Source organism: Prenolepis imparis, unplaced genomic scaffold, assembly GCF_030444845.1.
Source record: "Prenolepis imparis isolate NDT839.2.m4 unplaced genomic scaffold, iyPreImpa1.0 SCAF_6, whole genome shotgun sequence".
Taxonomy (NCBI): Eukaryota; Metazoa; Arthropoda; class Insecta; order Hymenoptera; family Formicidae; genus Prenolepis; species Prenolepis imparis.
The window spans coordinates 8,534,342-8,554,417 of NW_028141164.1; the positions used below are offsets into that span (position 1 = coordinate 8,534,342).

At 38.5% G+C, this 20,076-nt stretch overlaps 5 protein-coding genes across 5 annotated transcripts; 2 read left to right on the forward strand and 3 right to left on the reverse strand.

Annotated features, from left to right (window-relative positions):
- Positions 1-52: 52 nt before the first annotated feature.
- Positions 53-1,174, reverse strand: Pfdn2 (prefoldin 2). The gene is made up of 3 exons (XM_083039809.1): positions 933-1,174; positions 610-733; positions 53-504 (listed from the first exon to the last, which is right to left on the reverse strand). The coding sequence occupies exons 1-3, from the start codon at positions 1,079-1,081 to the stop codon at positions 322-324; spliced, it is 456 nt and encodes a 151-aa protein (XP_082895935.1). The 5' UTR covers positions 1,082-1,174; the 3' UTR covers positions 53-321.
- Positions 1,175-1,457: 283 nt separating this feature from the next.
- Ubr1 (Ubr1 ubiquitin ligase) lies at positions 1,458-9,775 on the forward strand. The gene is made up of 3 exons (XM_083039588.1): positions 1,458-1,756; positions 2,138-2,366; positions 2,487-9,775. The coding sequence occupies exon 3, from the start codon at positions 2,516-2,518 to the stop codon at positions 7,874-7,876; it is 5,361 nt and encodes a 1,786-aa protein (XP_082895714.1). The 5' UTR covers positions 1,458-1,756; positions 2,138-2,366; positions 2,487-2,515; the 3' UTR covers positions 7,877-9,775.
- A 932-nt stretch (positions 9,776-10,707) lies between these two features.
- Positions 10,708-12,121, forward strand: Mcts1 (malignant T-cell-amplified sequence 1 homolog). Its single transcript, XM_083039590.1, has 6 exons — positions 10,708-10,908; positions 11,182-11,334; positions 11,404-11,504; positions 11,592-11,725; positions 11,824-11,891; positions 11,980-12,121. The coding sequence occupies exons 1-6, from the start codon at positions 10,898-10,900 to the stop codon at positions 12,059-12,061; spliced, it is 549 nt and encodes a 182-aa protein (XP_082895716.1). The 5' UTR covers positions 10,708-10,897; the 3' UTR covers positions 12,062-12,121.
- On the reverse strand, positions 11,758-15,900 carry LOC145936925 (uncharacterized). Its single transcript, XM_083039589.1, has 10 exons — positions 15,608-15,900; positions 15,212-15,258; positions 15,038-15,118; positions 14,741-14,947; positions 14,573-14,657; positions 14,324-14,446; positions 14,058-14,230; positions 13,877-13,978; positions 13,603-13,791; positions 11,758-13,514 (listed from the first exon to the last, which is right to left on the reverse strand). Exons 1-10 carry the CDS (start codon positions 15,669-15,671, stop codon positions 12,354-12,356), a joined length of 2,232 nt encoding a protein of 743 aa, XP_082895715.1. The 5' UTR covers positions 15,672-15,900; the 3' UTR covers positions 11,758-12,353.
- A 564-nt stretch (positions 15,901-16,464) lies between these two features.
- Positions 16,465-18,994, reverse strand: LOC145937508 (D-beta-hydroxybutyrate dehydrogenase, mitochondrial). The gene is made up of 6 exons (XM_083040573.1): positions 18,553-18,994; positions 17,912-17,995; positions 17,658-17,832; positions 17,438-17,559; positions 17,249-17,353; positions 16,465-17,134 (listed from the first exon to the last, which is right to left on the reverse strand). The coding sequence occupies exons 1-6, from the start codon at positions 18,763-18,765 to the stop codon at positions 16,736-16,738; spliced, it is 1,098 nt and encodes a 365-aa protein (XP_082896699.1). The 5' UTR covers positions 18,766-18,994; the 3' UTR covers positions 16,465-16,735.
- Positions 18,995-20,076: the final 1,082 nt, after the last annotated feature.

Below are 20,076 nucleotides of genomic sequence, written 5' to 3' on the forward strand. Positions count from 1 at the left end.
TTTGATATAAAGTTTAAAATCTAAAAATAATTAAAAAACTTCGACATAGAACTGTACATATCTAATTTTTGTATTTGCAGGATGTCAATATTGCAATTTGTTTTTTTTTTTTTTACAAATACATCTACAGAACAAATACTTAATAGAATGTGTTTATAAAGTATCATAGAAGCTGTTTATCAAAATTATACAATAAATAAACGCAAAGAGAGATAATTTAAAAATGTGTACAACTGATTATGAGTTGCTGGCTTTGATTTTTCATATATATATATGAAATCTCTTAATGTGTAAATATCGCAAAATGATTATTTATTACACTTAAACTTCAATTGGATTCACAATAATCGCCTTCCTCTTGGCTTCCTTATTGTTGTTATCCTCTTCTTGTTGCTGTAAATCATCTTGCCCTCTGATTCTGATATTGTGCTTTTCCTTGTATTCATTTATCTCAATTCCTTTCTTTGTTACTTGATCATTTAAAATATCTATCATTTTCATCAGCTGAAAACACATAAAAATTTATCATTATATGCATATAAAAACCATATCCTGTTCCAGAAAGAAAAATCCGAAAAATTTATTATTGTAATGCAAATAACACAATACATGTTCTTTAGTCGACACCAGAGCAGGCATGACATCTTCTACTGTACGTTCGCATAAAACTCCACCAATCATTCTGTAGCACTTCCTCTTGGGATCAACATTTTTTAATGTATCAATAACAATTCTGAAACATCAATTATGTTAGTCGGACAGGTAACAATATATCAGCAGAAAAAGATTACGTTCTATCGACTATCTCAAGATGGTTCGATTAAGTTTTGCGAAACTGACAATTTACGAAGAAAATATATATATTTTGCATTCGAGAATAATTCGATTGTCAAAGAGAAAATTGCAAGTGCACAGGTTAGGTCGACTCATACTTGTGCTCGTTCAATTCCATTTCCATCTCAGATAATTTATTCGCCAACATTCTCTGCTCATTTCGAAGCGTTTGAAACTGTGACAGTATCTCCTCGGCGGATCTCTCATTCTTCGACGGCATTTTCGTCGTTCTTTTTTTGCTAGCCATATTAGGAATTACGATTACAATTCTACGACAATAATATATCGGTCGGACACAACGTCGAGGAACGTTCAACACAAGTCAACAATTGGAAACGGCCATGAACGCAGCAAGATTGAATAAAGTCATGCTACGAGAAAATATATAGAAATATTCGATCGCACCTTTCCCGTCAAAAGTTGCGTTCGAAAATCAACCGCGATAGAGCAGCGTTCGATCGACCAATCGGAACGAAGGACTAATTTGCTCCTTCTATTCCGATTGGTCGATCGAACGTCCGGGATTTTCGAGTTGCAGAAGCGTTTTTGCAATTCGCAAAACCCATTTGCAATTTGCCCCTCTCTGTAATTTACGTAATTTCGGTTCGGTTTGCTCGCGCAGGCCTCGAGAGCCATCACAAGCCATTTTGATGCATCATTATTGCAGCAGCTGTGCGAGGATATTGTTCATCGTGTATCGCCGCGAAATGTCAATCTTGGCGTAATTCGCGTAGCGAAGTAGTGTCGCGCGAAGGCGCGAATCGCGCGTCGACGACAGGAGTCCGTGAATATCGCGACTGATAATCGCGAACGGATTTTCGGAATCGGTGGATTTCGCAACGGGACAAAGAGAGAACCTCTTTGTGCGCTCGAGAGAGAGAGCACCTTTTATTAACCTTGACCCGCTCCCGTTGACAACATAGTGAGTATCGTTCGCGGGATAAAATTAGTCCTGTCGCGCTAATTAAAAAAATCGCTCGCCTTGTCAAAATCTCTCGTTGTCTCTCGCTCTTCGGAGGAGATATATCGCGCATAACGTAGGGGAGGGGTACACTTAATAGCGCAGTACGGAGGGAGACGTGGGTATATTTGTGTTACTGTATCTTTAATTTTGGATTTCGGACACGACACATATTTATATGTACATGTATGTATATAACTGTACATAGATTTATATAGTTGTGTATATAGACGTAAAATTCTGACGAATATATTCTCGCGACAGGATTTAATAAAAATGTATCCACCATATTTAAATGTCTTCTGGCATATGTGAATTTATTCTGTGAATCATTGCTTTCAGATTGCGAGCTACTAAAAATAATGATGCCACATGATACTGCAATAAAGACTTTTTGGAAGTGAGTTATTGGAGTCTGTAGAGAATTTTGCATGCAAAAAAATTCTTGCCAGGAGATTCTAATGATGCTTTATAGTGATAAGACACTGGATGCTGCATAAGGATACTTTTTAAAATGTACATTTGTCTGGATTATATCTGCAATCATATTTAATGTGTATATCCTTTATTGGTTAGTATTTATAGAAATATACATATATACTGCTTCTTTATAATATTATTGTAGTTATCTCAAATTTTTTGTGTGTGTAAAAAAACAGACTGAGTTATAGTTCTTTTTTTATACTTTCAGTACTCATTGTGCAGTTTAAATGAGACAAGATGAATAACGAAAATATAGATAATCAGTCGCCACTTCAGGCCATTGAAAACATGGCTTTGATGCATCCTGTATTCCCAGATACAAATGCACCGTGTGTGGATGTATGGACAGAGAAGATGAACAAAGGGGTGCTGACGAGCGTCAATTTCAGAGAATATTGGCGAGTCTGGGTGCCAAAGATATATAGTCCGGAACGTAATGGTAATTGTTTGGAATGGTCTATCAATGAAGAGACAGCGCAAAGGATGTTGCTCAAGCCTCTGGAAGAATTCTTGTGCGGTGGCGATCCGCAGATAGTTTTGAAGGAGCTCAGCAAGATGGACAATCCGCCATCAATATGCGGCAGGATGTTTAAAATGGGTGAACCGACCTATAGCTGCAGACAATGTGGTATGGACTCAACTTGCGTCCTCTGCGTAGACTGTTTCAAACAATCTGCTCATCGGAATCACAAATATAAGATGGGCACGTCCAGTGGTGGTGGATGCTGCGACTGCGGCGACACGGAAGCTTGGAAAAGCGAGCCATTTTGCAAGATACACTTAGCAGGAACCCAGTCGAAGGATTCGCGTGGCAACAAGCTGCCCGGTGATATAGCGGAGAGAGCGGTGACAGTTTTCGAAGCGGTGTTGGAGTATTGTTACGAATTGTTGACCCTGAAATACACCGTCGCGCTACCATCGAATCTTTGCATCAGAGACACAGCATTTTACTCGCTCACGCTGGATCAATTGGACATTTTCGACACTTATTGTACTGTACTCTTCAATGATGAGCATCATACGTTCGATCAAGTGATAAATATGCTTCAACGCGTTATTAAATGCACGCAGAAGGAGGCCGTAGAGTTTGTGACTAACGTTGATAGAGAAGGTAGGGCTGTAGTGAAGTGCGCGGTGTTTCGACACTGCAACGAACTGCGTACTGACGTTGAAAGATTCACGTATAGACACAGTAATCGACCGCTCAAGGTGCTGGTCCTTCACACTCACATAGTGGCTCATCAGACGTTTGCCATGAGATTGCTCAATTGGCTGCAACAGTTTATAAGCCATTGCGAGGGCTTTCGTGTACTGTTCAGCAATATCGCGCTTAATACCAAGCTACCCGACACTACGATGATCGAGGGTATACTTACAAGGGATTCGCAGCTATGGAAATCTGCCAGAACGGCTTGGCATAGGTTATTTATATCTGGGATGCTCATGGAGTACGAAAGCAAGAAGGCGCTCGCCATCGTATTCACCTATAATTACGGCTCCGTCATGAAGGATTTTATCAAGGACGATCACGATCATGCGTTCTCGATCGTTTCGCTCTCCGTTCAACTGTTTACGGTGCCGACCCTGGCGCATCTGCTCATCGCCCACCACGACGCCCTGTTCATCTTATTAAACACGTTTGTCTCCGAGAGCTCTCGACGATGTAACGCCGCTGGGAAATTGGAGTTTGAGAGAAACATGCCGCACCAGGCTTTCAAGCGAGCTCAATTTATACTCTACGACTTGCGATATTTACTGAGTGCGAAGCCGGACGAGTGGACGGATGAATTGAGACGTGGCTTCTTGCAAGGGATCTCGTTGTTGCTCACACTCTTCTGCAGCATGCAATGCATGGACGCCGTGCTACGACAAGTCGGTCAGCATATGGAATATGAACCAGAATGGGAATCCGCGTTTAATCTGCATATCAAGTTGTCGCCAGTCATCACTCTGGCTTTGGAATGGTGCGGCTCTGACAGAGTAGTCCTGATCAAGTCTTTCATATTGCTCTTGAGGAAGCTGTACGAGCAGCTAGGAAACGAACCGGCGCCAAGCCAGGTGCGAGAATTGGCTGATCATAGCGCTACGTGTCTGCAGTACGACGTATCCTCCGAACCGGTTTCGATCCATTTGCCGCTCTCGAGATTTCTGGCCGGTCTATTCCTGCATCTGGAAAAATACAATCTACACTTTCAATCGTCCGAGTTTATCAATCAAACGAAACCGACGCTCGAACAAATTATCGAGCCCGTACTGACGGCACAGGCCATGATCTCACAAGTACACTCGGGAATGTGGCGACGAAACGGTTATTCCTTGCTAAATCAGTTGTATTTTTACCACAATGTCAAGTGCCGTAGCGAGATGCTGGATCGGGACATCATTTTGTTGCAAGTCGGTGCGTCTCTGATAGAAAGTAATGAATTCCTGATTCACATCTTAAACAAATTCAATCTTCTCAACTGGGCGCAGCCGGATTTCGAGGTGAACGCACTGAAGAATCCAGAAGAGGATAGTATGCGGCAGACAATTAATCTGGTAGAGGAATTCCTGAGTTTACTCATCACGATCATCGGCGAAAGACACGTTCCCGGTGTCGGTCAAGTGACTGCAGACGATCGTCTCAAGAAGGAGATCATACAGCAGTTGTGCATAAAACCACTTTCGCATTCAGAGCTGAATAAAACGTTACCGGAAGATGTTATTCAGCATGTTCAGACCGATGTAGAAAGGGTGATACACGAGGTAGCGGAGTTTAAAAAACCGGCGCAGATATCGGCGGGGAAAGGTGTATACGAATTGAAGCCGCACTTGTACACGGAATACAACGTATTCTTCTATCACTACACAAAGGAGGAACACAGTCGGTCCGAAGAGGTTCAACGTAAACGCAGGAAAGCTCAGGGAGAACTGGAGTGCTGTCCACCACCGAAGCTACCCAGACTGACGGAATCATTCAGTATGGTGGCAGATCTACTGCAGTGCGATGTTATGCTTCACATCATGCAAACCGTGCTAGAACGCGCGCTCAATTTCATAGCTAGGAGCTTCTCCGAGCCGCAGGTACACAAGATACTTCATCTGATCGGTTACGCGTTGCAGGAACAACAATCCGGCTACTATCCTTTCCTTGCGTTTTCCGAACGAGCGGCCAAATGGAAGATTTATAAGTTGCTAGAGGATCTATCCACCAGTCCACGCATGGAAGCTCACAAGGATTTGCTCACATGGGTTTTGACTAAGTATCGTGAGGTTGCCAGCTTGACTGTTACAGAGGCTAATCCAACATCTTCGCATACCGAACAACAGCCGGTGCAGCAAACGAGCGATGCTGACAATAGCACTAGGGAAACGGACAAAGAGTGGAGAACAAAAATGGCAGCTCAAAAACGTGCCAAGATCATGGCGCAGATGGCAGCTATGCAGAAGCACTTTATGAAGAAGAATGCTACCCTGTTTGAGGAAGCGAATCTGGATAGCAAAACTAGCGATCGTGGCTCTGCTATGGACCTGACAGAATCCTCCTCCCAAGAGGAGAGTACACCGGTCGCCCTCGGAATCGGTCAGACCACCAGGCTAGCCGAGCAGAAGGCATACACATGCATCTTGTGCCAAGAGGATCAGGTCGTCACGGAAGCTGATCCGGCGATGGTATTGGCCGCGTTTGTTCAACAGTCCACTGTATTATGTCAGTGTCGATCAGATCTTCAGGAACCCGATCCGTTGTATCTCTCAGCCAAACTGGGCGCGTCGCCGTACACCAGTACATGTGGCCACGTGATGCATGCCCGCTGCTGGCAGGATTATTTCGACAACGTGCTCGTCAAGGAGAATCGGCGACCTTACAGAACGCGGGCACCGGCGAGCTTCGATGCTGAAAACCACGAGTATCTCTGCCCGCTATGCGAATGTCTCAGCAATACTGTTCTCCTGCTTGTACCGCCCTTGAAGATGCTACAACCAACCCCGGAACCACAGCCGGATATTAGTTTCGAGACGTGGTTGAAAGTCATGGCGCTGACGATGGAGTGCAAACCGAATAAGAAGTTCGGCAGAATAATGGAGACGGATGAAGATGGACTGGAGGACGAGAAAATTGTCAATCCCATGACCGTCCTTCGACAAGAGGTCGAAGAAGCTTGGGAGCCGTTCGAATCTCAGTATTCGCGATCCGGGCCACATCTCGCGCGAAAAATGGAGGCGATGATCCACATGTACGCTTCCCTCTTCGCGCAAGCCACGTACTTGAAGGGATTCGGAGGTTTCGACGGTGATCCAAAGGTGCCTTTGTTAGCTTGGAAGTCGACGGCGTACACGATCCATGCGATTGAGTTCTTGCTGCGCGACATGGACAAACCGTTATTGGGCGCCATGACCTCCCGACAGGGCGACAGTCTGGAGAGCCTCGTGCGATTGTCGGCCCTCCTGGGCGCGAGTTTGTCGAATCGCGCGAATATCTGGTCGGACCGCGAACAGATCATGATTTACGGGGTGTCGTTGCTCACGATATTAATCGAGAATCCGTCCAGCGGGCCCAGCATCTTCGACATCGATCCGTTTGGCGTGCTAGTGCCGCTCATCAACTCGCTACCGAGTGTCTTTCACACGAAGGCGCACGAGGCGGGTCCGAATCCGCCACCCATCATCACAGGCTGCGTGTTCGAGTCGCACGCGCTCAAGCTAGTATTTCTGTGCCACATCGCGAAGATCCTCTTCACGACCGACGTTTCCAACATAATGGAAGTGGATAGTCAAGATGTCGAGGCTGATAGGGACGTCGCCCTGTTTCATATCCTGGACGTGCACCTGGACAAACAGAGAGCCAGCAACGTGTGGCGACAGGTGGAGTCTGCTTGCCGGCCCTTCCTCCGATGTTGCGCCATTTACTTTCATTACGTGTCCGACGTGCCGCCACCAACCGAGCTGACGGAGGTGCACGGCGACACGTACGAGAAACTCTGTCTGTATCTAGGACTGCCCGCCACTTGCGACGCTTTAATCTATTCCCATCTAGATGTTACGTTGAAGCTGATAGACGTGTGGCGAAATCATCCCACCGTGTGGAATTACCGCTCGGACACCAAGAAGGTATCGATCATCAAGGATCCGCTGATGGTGAACAAGCTGGTGGACCTTCCCGACGATTACAGCGAGCTCATCAATTCGATATCCCAGTTCACCTGCCCGAACAGCGATCGAGAGGACTCGCGTAATCCGACGATGTGCTTGGTATGCGGCGAGATGCTGTGCTCGCAAAGCTACTGCTGTCAAACGGAGCTCAACAAGATCTCGGTAGGCGCGTGCACGTATCACGCAAGCAAATGCGGCTACGGCATCGGTATATTTCTACGTGTACGCGAATGCGAGATTCTTTTCCTGCGCACGCCGAATCGCGGCTCCTTCGTGTGTCCGCCGTACCTGGACGAATACGGCGAGACGGATCAGGGTCTACGACGCGGAAATCCGTTGCATCTGTGTCACGAGAAGTATCGAAGATTGAACCACATATGGCTCGGTCATGGACTACACGAATCCGTGGCCAGAGCCATTGAACAGTCCTCGAACAATCTTATGCCGACCCAGTGGCAACATCTATAACTCTATTTCGTGGGATCTCCCCCACGTCTAATCTGATCCGGACTTAAAAAAAAAAAAAAAAAAAGGATGAGGAAATATTAATTCTCTCTTACGCTTAGTATATGAGAGCTATGAAATTTTTTCGGAGAGATGTGCATGCGCAAAGGCTGCTTCTTGTATATTTAAAAACGGTATTACGGTGTTATCTCTCATCCTCCCTTCTCTTCGCCACGTGTTGCAAGCGCTATATTTTATAAATTATTTTAGAGAGTTTACAAAATTTATATTAGATTGTTTTTCCGAATTAACGAAATGTCTATACATATATATATATATATATATATATATATATATCTCATATGTTATGTAAATTAAAATATTTCTTCATATTTATTAACGTTGTTGCGTTTTCGAATTTTTGTTTGCTTGTAGATGCGAATCCGCAATTAATACGATGTACTTGACCAATCATCACGAATCGTTTGCGGTGGGTTTTCGTAAGAGAATTTGAAAAATTCTCTCTACATGTATACAAATGATGGATCCTGCATTCTAGATCACCTTGAAGATTTAGAACAACGAACGAGAGAGAGAGAGAGAGAGAGAGAGAGAGAGCGGAATGAACGACGATATTTATTCATCCATGTCATCGCCGTATAAATAACTTCGGGCTAACTTATATATTTGGTACTTTTCATGTAGGATAATGCGATATGTACCGTAACTCCGATATGATTAGCGATCATATGTCATAAGCGAAATGTGAACGCGAGATGATAATCGCGAATTATCATTTTAGGTCGAGACTCTCGTTCTGTTTTTTCTCCCTCGCTTTTATATCCCTATTTAAAATTAACTTATTATAAATTATTTTTATTAATAATTATATATTGTCTGATGTTTAGAAGCTCTCGAGATTTTACGTAATATTTATATCGGTTGTAATTTCGTTGGAAACCATAGCGTGCTTCGATTCGCGAATACTTTGTTATTATCTCAGATTCCGAACATGCGCAGCTATAGATTGTGTTTATGTTTAGAAAAGAAAAAGGAGGAGAAAGAAAAATTTACGCGCGTGATTATTGCGAAAGGATAATTACATCCGAAAAATCTCAATGATAAAATAATACGTAACGTTTGTTTTCTCTCGTTGCGCTAGTCTTTTTTAGATAGATGCTACTGGAAGCAAATGTTGATAACGCTCTGAGACAGCTTCGGCATCAAGTACTTGAATCCTCATTTTAACACGCATGCGATTCAACTAATTTGAATATACATATATCTTTAACACACACAGATAGAGGAAAATTAGAATTATTTTATTTTATATTAGAAGATTATTGTAAATACTCTATTATAATAATTGTACGAGTGATAAATTTACCGGAGAACCTGTCTTTCATTTTTCTGTAGATCGCATATAAGACTTGTGGCGACTGACGATCTTTACCTTTTTTTATTACATCGTTCAATCGATATAAAAAAAGATTAAGAAGGAGGATTTGAAAGACTTGCATATGTAACGAAAAACGTGTATTATTGCGTTGATCGAAACACTTGGATTGTTAAATAAAATTACAACGCGTATGCCTTGTCCAATTTTTAGCAATACGCACGTGAGGTTGTGCCGCTGTACATTAGATCGCTTGTAAAACGATAATGCAATGAACAATTAGCATTTGAGGTACTTGTGAAATATAAAAAAGATATACGAGTTGTGCATATCGTATTTGTTATACGAATAATAGCATTATTATCGTATACATCACATGCATCATTAATTTCTTGTACATTGATCTAAATAATCGTATATACTAACTCGTGCACTGCGAAATGATAATTTTTGAAAGCATCGCAATTATGTAGAAATAATCGCGACGATTCTTGAAAAATATTAATGGATAGTTACATGTAATTCTATATAGTAAGCATCCTTCTTTCGAATCCCAGTGAAAGATCGTTTGCACTTTGACTGAAAGTTTTGATATTTGCTATATAGTTCTTAAGAAATACAAATTTATCTCGTACGACTTTATCCTCTCCTTTTTCTCTTTCGAGAGAGAAATATAAATAGATATAAATCTATAGATAATATAATATATTATTGTTGCTTTTTTGTAGTATGTATACGTTCTCATTTATTTCCTTCTTCTTTTCTTCAAACATCGCTTGCAAAATGAAAATGTAAACTTATATAGCAAAGATTAATTTATACAAATCCATAACACGTTATTTATATTCTTTAGACAATAAATTAATCTTTTGGAGAGGATAAAGAATTTAAAAATCAATTAAAGATTTTAATGAAGAAAAAATGCGTAATATTTAAAAGCATATATTTTGGAAGTAAAAACTGTATAACATATTTTTAGATTTCTCATCTATTCTTTAGTGTGTGAACTTGGAATTGATTTTCTTTCCTTAACAAAAAATTTCTTTTAAATAAATTTAATATTCTGTGTTTTGTATAAAATTGATATTTAAATAAAAATCATATTACGTTTGAAATTGAATATATATATAGAAAACTACAAGAAAAAACAATTTTTTATTATTTATAATCTAAAAATAATAAATTATATAAAATTATACGTATATTTTCAAATTATAAATTATACATATATGCATATTGTGTAGAATTAAACAAAGTAATAATGATTTTTTAAATTGGTTTCTCTATATTAATTGAAGCATCTACAAATTAACATAGAAAGTTTTCCTGTGTTATTCAAAATTATCAGCCAAAATAGTTGCCATTGTTTCGCATAAAGGCTCTTTTTGCATAGTGATTGTGCAAATCTTTTTAAATGAGCCTCACATAGTCACGTGGGTCATCATATGGTACGTATGTGTGTGTAGGAGCTACATTCCCACATTCAACTAACTTAACCTTACCATCTTCGCATGCATGTTGAAGCAAGTGTAAATTACTGAAAAAGTGTCGCATTCGAAATAATTAACGTCTCGACGTGGATAACCGATTAATTGGATGCGTCATTCGAAAATATTCAAAGCAGCGGTATATCACAGAAAATCAAGAAAATGTTTAAAAAGTATGCTTTTTTTGGTTAGTTGTCAGTAATCAACTATGCTCTGTAATACGTGATATAGAGGCGAAAATTAGATATTTTTTAATATTATATACATACATTAAACGATTTAGATATTCTACGTTATAAAAAGCTATAAAAAATAATCAGCATTTTGTCAAATGTTAGTCTTGATAAACGCAAGAAACATTTGAAAAAATTTCTGTTACAGTACATGAGATATTTAATATCATTTATATAATTGTTCAATGTTATTCTCTCGTTTTCTTTTGTTAGGTTTGACGAGAAGGACAGCATTTCTGGTGTACAGCAATTAAAATCGTCTGTGCAAAAGGGAATTCGTTCGAAACTCCTAGAATTGTATCCTCATCTGGACAGTCACATAGATGCTATAGTACCAAAGAAGGACGCTTTCCGCATCGTAAAATGGTAAGTTATCTCTTTCTGCGCGAAAACTTATCTAGAATTTAATATATATTTTGCTTTTACATCCATCAGTCACGACCACATAGAGATCATAGTGAACGCAGCAGGAGACTTGTTATTTTTTCGCCAACGTGAAGGTCCCTGGATGCCTACTTTAAAGTTACTACACAAGTGTAAGTTTGTTTACTAATTAGTTGAATAACAAGTAGACATTCTGTCATAAATTTGCTTTTATACTATTATAAATTATATATTTTCAGATCCATTCTTCCTGCCAATGCAGCAAGTTGACAAAGGTGCCATTAGATTTGTTCTTAGCGGTGCCAATATAATGTGTCCCGGTTTAACATCAAAGGGTGCAAAGATGATGACTGTGGATAAAGGAACTGTTGTCGTATCCTTCAAATATAAAATCAGTATCAGATATTTTTTTGTACATTTTAATTAGTTTATTTCACATTGATATATCAATCCTTAACTCGAGATATATAGGCTGTTATGGCAGAGGGCAAGCAACATGCGTTAGCTGTTGGAATTACAACACTATCGACAGAAGACATGTAAGTTGAATTAATCTTTTTCTTTGAATATGTATTTTTTAAAACAGATATATTTGGATATTATATCGTGTGTGTATATAATTTGCAGTGCCAAAGTAAACAAGGGAATAGGCATCGAAAACTGTCATTATTTAAATGATGGACTTTGGCAAATGAAACCAGTGAAATAAGACTGATTATTCTATCGAAGATAAAATCAGAATGCTTTTAACAATGTTCTGCTATCCATTTTACCTCGCAACACAATCATTTCATGTGGAACATTACAATTTCGTGTATCTGTGGTATGTGTTGCATGCAGGCCATAATAAAGCTAAAGATTATCGCTACATTTTTATTTTATAAATGGAAGGATTATGTTGAAAGTTTGTGAATGCGCAATATAATATAGAAAGGAATAGTCAAATACATGTTAATTCAGAATTTGTAAAATATGAGAATAAACATTAAAATAAACAATACTTAAGTAGATCCTGATTTAGCGTCTACTTGACCTTCCTGATTTTCCGCCGATCCGGAACGTTCGCTCTCACAGTGTCCCGAAGAATATGAAGCAGAATTATTGTTATCAGGAGCAGGTGCGTTAGCCGCGGCGGCTGCGGAACCGCCGGCGACATTAGTACTGGTATTACTTTCAGCAGGAACTGTGTGAGGTGATTGAGGATGATAATGCGGACTGTGCGGACTATGAGGACCGTGGCCATGAGGACGACCCATCGGATGAGGCGAGTACTGCGAGTATGGTTGATGATAATACGGATGAGCGTACTGCGGATAAGGTTGATGATATGGCTGTTGCTGAGAATAACTGTAAGTCGGATGGGGCGGCCTCGGAGCTAAAGGAACATTCTGCGGTTGTTGAGGTCCGGGTCCGGATTGATACGTTTGCTGGCCGTAAGCTTGATTGGGCGGCATCATCTGCGGAGTATGCGGATTCGGTCCCTGCGGCGGCAGTACCTGGGTACCCTGAGAACCTTGCGTCGCCTGATGCGGTGGCATCGAATGATTCGCCAGCATCCCCTGCTGATGGGGATTATGTTGGATGGGTACCGCTGGTGCGGACACCGGCGGCATATTTGGCGGAGTGGAATTCGCGGTCGCGTTTGCGCTCGCGACCACCGCCGCAACCGCAGCCGCCGCTGCCGTGGCTGTCGTAGTCGGTTGTTGAGGCGTCAGCACCGGCGGGGCTGATGGTTGTTGCTGCTGCGATTGCGGTGATTGTTGCTGCTGCTGCGGTGGTGGCTGCGGTTGCAACGACGGCGGCGCCTGATGTTGCGGAACAGGTAGCGGTTGATGCTGTTGAGGCGGCGGTGGCGGTGGTTGATGCTGCTGCGTCAGCGGAGGAGGTTGCTGGTGAGGTTGCTGATGCGGTTGCTGAGAAGGCGATGGTTGATGTTGCGGCGTTTGCGTCTGCTGCTGATGTGGATGCTGTTGAATTGGATTGACATTGCAGTACATTCCAGAGTTGGGCCCAGCAGCGTGTTGCTGATTAGCGTTTACTTGCACAACTGGTGGTGCCTCGGGCCTATTTTCGATGTATGGAGGCGACATTTTTTTGTTCATTTCAATATTAGGTTTATCAATGCTGCAGGATTTCTTCTCGAGAGAATCGTTGTCAGAAATCTGTGAATAATTGAAAATACAAGTATTTATATAATATATATTAAGGTTTTGTAATTTTTATATAAACATGATTTAAATGTTATTTTACATCAGGTTGGGCCTCATCGTTAAGTGATGCAGGAGTCGGAGTCGGAGTAGAGTTTGGAGTTGATTCGCTAGACGCCGGTCCATCCGAACGATTCTCTTCTGTTCCTTTTAGTCTCTCCCGTCTAAGAGCTTCATATTGCCGTTCTACCATTTTGTTAAACGTTTCTTCATCTACTGCTGGTTTACAGTGCTTAAAAAGAAAGTAAATATATTTTGTACATTAGTATTATTAATTTGCACATTAATACTATTAATTAAAAAAAAAGATTCCTTACCTTTTTTAATTCTTCTTGGAATATTTCACTGGTTTCTATAAATTTACGTTTTTTCGTTTCAAATTTTTCTTCAATTTGTTGCAATTCGGCTTCAAGTTTCTTCTGGAATTTTTAAAACATATTTTAGTTTAAGGTATTATAAAACATTATTTATATATATGTGCGTGCACGCATTAATTACCTGATGCATTGTTAAAGACTGTACTTGACGTCGTAAAACCTGCATTCTTTGAGTAGTGACTACCGAACGAACATCTGGGACAACGGTATCACTAAAGATCTCATTGATAAGTCGATGATTTCTCGTGTAACGCGAATATGCCACATGTTTCACAGAGTACCCATCATCTTGATCTACAAATCAAGTGAAAGTTGTGTATAAAATAAATAAATACATATATATAATTAATTTACAATACTAATAATCGTTAAATTTTTCTTAAGTACCATCATCATCTTCTGCTGGTAAAATATCAATTCTCCTATCCTGAGCCGCTTGACTTTTACTGCTACCTGATGAACGTTCATGACTTTCTCGATCATCATTGTTTTGTTGTGCTGCACACAATGCTGCGATATAAAATAAAAAGACATTGTAATGTTATAAAATAATTTCACTATTGCATACACTCAGTTTTTATCATAAGTCTTGAAATAACTTATTTAAATATTTATTATACATTCAACCTAACTTACCAGACTTTCCACGATTTTTAGCTGCAATATAACTTAAGTATGCAGGCGAATTGTGATAAATCTTCAAGCTTTTTTCATATTCCACCTATAATTAAGTAATGAAATAATATGTATGTTAATATCAAATTATAAAATAAAATGAAATCATAATAAGATGCATTTGCATACCTTCTCGGTTTCATATTCCTCGATAAATTCAGTTTTATCTTCTTCTGGCAAATCTCTCCACATTTGTCCAATAATTTTGCCTATTTCCCATAGTTTTAATTCAGGATTCTGAGCCTTTACTTGATCCCATACCTTCCTGCTATATCTCATATATGGCATAAGGGGTTTCTCTGGTGGTTTAGGTGGTTTCAGCATACGAGAGTCAGCCTAATAACAAAAATTATCAATATTACAATAAAATAAACCTTTTCATTAATTTAATATAATTTTTTAATTTATATAAAATCAGATAAATACATTGGTGTTTTTTCCAACTTTCTGTGGTATAAATCCTGGATGGCTATGCGGAGTCTGTACAAATGGGCTCTGAGCATCTTTCTGAAAACAAATAAAGATTATAGCAATTTAAAAATCTAATTTTTAAATTTAAATATTTGATAAATATATTTCATCATAGTAATATCTACTTACACTGTTTGTTGAACTACTTGAACTCCCACCGGATGCTCTTATGCGTTCTACAACAAGACATTAAAACATCACAATTTAAATTAAGAATATTAATAAGATATTGTGTCAGTTTCAAAGAAAATAAATTTTTCATTGGAACTGTTGAATTGAAGACAGGCCACAAATTTTTCTTGATCCACTACCAAGTAATTAAAATAAATTTTAATTTGAGATTAAAAAAAAATAAATTTTTAATAAAAAAAATATAACAAAAATTAATATAAATTTTAATAAAAAAAAATCTCCCTGACCTCCCCTAAAAAAGCACAGGCGAAGAAAATCACAAGTTAGATGTTTCGATTTCAAAACTAAATAATCAGCCTTATGTCTCAGGAGAAAAAACTAATTATTACTCACGATTAGAGGCTACGATATTCGACGCAGCCATTGCGACTTGTTTGTAATTCAGTGGCAATGCCATTTTGTATTACGAAGCTTGCTTGTGCAAGCAATCCTCGACTTCGACTTCGGTGCAAATTAGACTTCGAGAGATGAGACTATGACAGAATGGATGTGCACTTCACTATAAGCAGCCGATAATTCACACGAATTTTTTGACAGTTGCTCCGCAAATTAGGAACGCACAAAACTGCACGATGAACTCGCGATGAACTCTGGATGGCTCGCATTCGTGATGCGTTCCTTGCAGTTCCGTTCACTTGCGCATGTGCCTGGACTCGCTTGCTATTGGTCGATACCAAGTGGAACCAAAAAACACTAGTATAACTAGGGTGAACCGACCAATGATGGGAGAGATTTGATCGCACGACTCGCTTTCTTATCTCAAACGTCATTGGTCGACATTGCCGAGTGTCGTCAATATTTCAGAAGTTTGATGCTAGTGTAATGAAGAGGTTAGTTTTTTCTATTGTTTATATTGCTTATTCTCTATTTTTACTCTTTTTATATATATAAGATCTATTTTTAATTTTATTAAATATAATTATACATCATGTTTCTCTCTCCTTTCTTTTCCTTTTTTTTTGAAAAAGAAAAATCAATGATATTAAAATGTTATTCTATTCAAATTATTAAACTTTTAATTATTTGATTTTGCATATGTAATGCTTTATTAAAACTATATTTAAAATATAATTGCAGAGACTATCTCTATATTATGTTGTTTTAATTCTAAGAATATATATATTGTAAATATATTTGCAAAATAATTATAGATTGTGTATATTAAGATACATATATTATTTGTGTGTAGTGTTTATATTCAAAAAAATTGAAACTATATATTTGTGTAAATTTTGTAATATTTATTAGCTTTTTATTAAATTTGCAGAGTGTTCCACTGCAACTTGTCTTACATAGGCAGTGTTTTGGACAATTATATAATTTGCTAAAGTTTTTGTCTCTTATTTCTGTTTTACGTCAAACTTATTATTATAGTCCTCTATTCTCAAAAAAATATCTCTTTTCAAATGTATCTGAGCATTGGTTTGTCCATATGTATATATTACGCAGGAGAAGATATATTTAATTTTCATACAATATGTCGTAAATTGGTTTTGGTAGATAATGATTACACAATGCTTGCATTCTTTCTTTGCGCGTTACCGGTGTATATCGCCGCATCGGAAAAGTCTTTACCACAGCGTCCATTAGGGTTCTCGTAACAGCGGTTAAATCTGCTTCTGGTCCCTGGGTGTATTTTTCTAGAGCCAGCATTTCCGTTTGAAACAACTCTTGACCATACTCCTTACGAGTTTGGGGATCCAATTGAGTCCACATATCTCTAGCTTGCTCCAACAACGCGGTGTTGTCCTTTAGCCATGCATTACCGGACACGTATTCTCCGGTTTCGACAATTACAACATCCACACCCCATCTCCGCATCTCCAATCTTAAGCAAGAGCCCCAAGCTTCCACAGCGGCCTAAGATATTTATATAATTTTCTATAGAGTTGCTCGAGCTTTATTAATACTTCCAGTTTCATGATTATACAAATAGATAGAAGGTACGACATAATCGACAAAGAAAAAATTTACCTTAAGCGCACAATAAATGCCTCGAACAGGGCTCGGTATTCGTGCCAAGAGGCTGCTAACAAGAACAATTCGACCCTTCGACCTCCTGACCAAGGGTAGAAATACCTATTATGGAGAAAGTGAGAGAGTATTGTTTCACCATGCCATAGGTTTTTCTTACCTTTTGACATTTTGTGACGCTTAGAGTACCTGAGTTAAACGTGCTAGGCCGATGAAGTTGATGTCTATGCTTCGCTTGAGAACAGATGGGGGCACCCACTCGCATTCTCCGAGAGTCACCCAGGCAGCAGCATGCACGAGTGCCCATAGTCCTGAAATAACATATAGCAGTATAATGTGACGTAGGATGTAATCCGTTACACCAAAGGTTTATAATCTTGTAAAGGTTTTAAGAGATGTGCCGATATACCTGGAGCTCCATCGGGCAAGTTTTCATTGACATAAAGGAAAGTTGAGTGTATATCACGTTCGCTGGTAACATCCAATTGTAACGCGTGCAGTCTTCCAGAAGCATCATCTTTCAATTTTTGCATGATCTCTTCATTGTCAGCTTTATTAGTGAATCCAGCAAATACAGTGAAGCCCTTAAAGGAAAAAAAAGCTATATAGATATTGGCTTTAAATTATATATTGAATATTTAATACACTTTACGTATATGTTACCAAGTCATCCAGCTGTTTAGCTAAAGCATATCCGACTCGCGAATCGCAACCTGTGATTAGCACTGCCTTTCCTGCTGTAGTAACCTGTTGCATCAAGTAAACTGTATATTATGCACATTTAAAAATGTATCTAATTTAATTATTAAATCATAATCTGATAATGAAACTTTATATTTTAAAGTTATTGAACGTAAATTATGACAGTCAGAGTCTTTTGTAAAAAAGTGTAAAACAGGAAGTATGCAATGATGATAGGAAGTATGCATTATAAAAAAGGTCAAACGTTTCAATCAGGCATGGTGCGAAAATCGGTAAAAATTCCGATATAAAGAAGGCCTTTGAACTTTTAAATATTTGCAGGTATAGCTGACATTATGAAAAGTTCAGGAGGAGGATATACAATTTTGTTACTACAAAGATGTAACATTTGTATCTTAATTCATTGAAGGTCACAGAATTATTATGAATTTTTTTTTTCACGTGTCAATTATAATTTTTTTACAATTTTTTTATAATTATTACTAAAGAAAGAGAGCAAGTGAGAGATAAGTACTATTGTAATCTAAATTTGCTTTAAAAAAATAGACATTGGATCAGTATTATTTGCTTTTTATTAGGAAACTACATCACAAATATCTTACCTTCAGATTGTGGTAGAACAACGTGGATCCTATAGATATGACTAATAGCAACAAGAAGAGCACAAAACTAGATGTTTGTGAGATCCCAAAAGTATTCAATATAGTTGCCAGGATGACTGCAATTGCATGTGAAAATGCGATGGGTAATAGACACCGTTCTGCTAACTCCCATGTCTGACTGTCGTCGGACTCTTTATTTCCACTTGATGGCATTTTTTTAATACAGATTTTTAATTAAAATCCTAGCCAAATGTGATTGACTCCATTCGAATGGTTCTGTGGCTCACCTAGGAACCCTAACTGGGCTATGTCTGAGCTAACTTTAAACTTAAAACAGTGTCTAGTCTCATTGATCTAAATTTAGCTACAGTGCTGTGTCCTAAGTTCAAAGATCCTAGCAAACTAAAATTTATATTGAATTTATAATCAAGCAATTAAGATTCGATATATATTTTGAATAATTTAATATTCTATTAAATTATTGATACAAGTTTTCTATATAACATAATGAATATATATATAGACACACACACACACACACACAAAATTTAGACATTTATAATGCAATAAAAAAAGAAGAATTTATATGTTAAATAAGTAATAGTTAATAATTTTCTTCATAATTATTAATTATAATTTTCGTTCTAATAGAATATATATTTTGTCTGTAATAAAAAATAATATATAAATATATATTACAATATGTATATATATATTTTTTTATATAATATATAATTATTTTTGAATATTGCATTTATAATTGCATTGATTATATTTAGTTCTAAAACAATAAATAAAAAATTGCAAAATCTTTTTCTTTATTGCATTTTAAGTTATATTATAAAAAAATCAGAACCACACATATGTATATATCTCTTATATTAAACTACTTCAACAAAATAATAGAACGGGCTTTTAAAATCTTTATCTTTTTTTGATAAAAAAAACTCAAACTTTCATAAAGTATCTTTCCACTAAATCGCACATCATCTAAATTGCATGTACCAATATCGCAGAAACATTTTTATTTTTATTCGCCCTTCCCGAGTTCGAAGAAATGGATCGATTGGCACGTGTCGTGAATTATCTCATCAATCTCATCAATGTTTTTGCATCCGGAGATCGTCCTCTTTATCGGCGATGCATGGGTATTTTTATAAATTTCTCGTCTCGGCGCTGTGATGAAAAAAATGAGCGCAGAGTAGGGGTAGGTTATTGATTTCTGTACGGGGGATGCCACAGGGGACAGAGGGTTGGATGGGTAGATAGGTGGGTGGGGTAGATGCTGTGTCGGGGTGTCTCTGGCTCGTGCGTATATACCTGCGGGAGAGTCTACAAGGGGTATAAATAGAAAGGGTAGTTGCACCGTTGACCCAGTGTTGGATTGACACACGGTCAGTTCAGTCACTCGAGGCATCACATACATTCTTTCTCTTTCCATCGCGCCGCACAATCGTCGTTGCCGCCACCTTCTGCCGATCTTTTTATCTGTGAATGTTGAGTTTAGCAGATCTAAAGCAGCCT

What these genes read in the sequence shown, in the direction of transcription:
- Pfdn2 (XM_083039809.1), bottom strand. Translation starts at nt 1,081, where the DNA reads ATGGCTAGCAAAAAAAGAACGACGAAAATGCCGTCGAAGAATGAGAGA. An exon ending in ATGGAATTGAACGAGCACAA is followed by an intron (nt 734 to 932) that starts GTATGAGTCGAC and finishes TTGATGTTTCAG; the next exon opens with AATTGTTATTGATACATTAA. An exon ending in TGGTGTCGACTAAAGAACAT is followed by an intron (nt 505 to 609) that starts GTATTGTGTTAT and finishes ATGTGTTTTCAG; the next exon opens with CTGATGAAAATGATAGATAT.
- Ubr1 (XM_083039588.1), top strand. Translation starts at nt 2,516, where the DNA reads ATGAATAACGAAAATATAGATAATCAGTCGCCACTTCAGGCCATTGAA.
- Mcts1 (XM_083039590.1), top strand. An exon ending in GCTTTCCGCATCGTAAAATG is followed by an intron (nt 11,335 to 11,403) that starts GTAAGTTATCTC and finishes TACATCCATCAG; the next exon opens with TCACGACCACATAGAGATCA. An exon ending in TGGATAAAGGAACTGTTGTC is followed by an intron (nt 11,726 to 11,823) that starts GTATCCTTCAAA and finishes CGAGATATATAG; the next exon opens with GCTGTTATGGCAGAGGGCAA.
- LOC145936925 (XM_083039589.1), bottom strand. Translation starts at nt 15,671, where the DNA reads ATGGCATTGCCACTGAATTACAAACAAGTCGCAATGGCTGCGTCGAAT. An exon ending in AGTCTTTAACAATGCATCAG is followed by an intron (nt 13,979 to 14,057) that starts GTAATTAATGCG and finishes TAAAAATTCCAG; the next exon opens with AAGAAACTTGAAGCCGAATT. An exon ending in ACGATGAGGCCCAACCTGAT is followed by an intron (nt 13,515 to 13,602) that starts GTAAAATAACAT and finishes AATTATTCACAG; the next exon opens with ATTTCTGACAACGATTCTCT.
- LOC145937508 (XM_083040573.1), bottom strand. Translation starts at nt 18,765, where the DNA reads ATGCCATCAAGTGGAAATAAAGAGTCCGACGACAGTCAGACATGGGAG. An exon ending in CTAAACAGCTGGATGACTTG is followed by an intron (nt 17,833 to 17,911) that starts GTAACATATACG and finishes TTTTCCTTTAAG; the next exon opens with GGCTTCACTGTATTTGCTGG. An exon ending in GCATTTATTGTGCGCTTAAG is followed by an intron (nt 17,135 to 17,248) that starts GTAAATTTTTTC and finishes TAAATATCTTAG; the next exon opens with GCCGCTGTGGAAGCTTGGGG.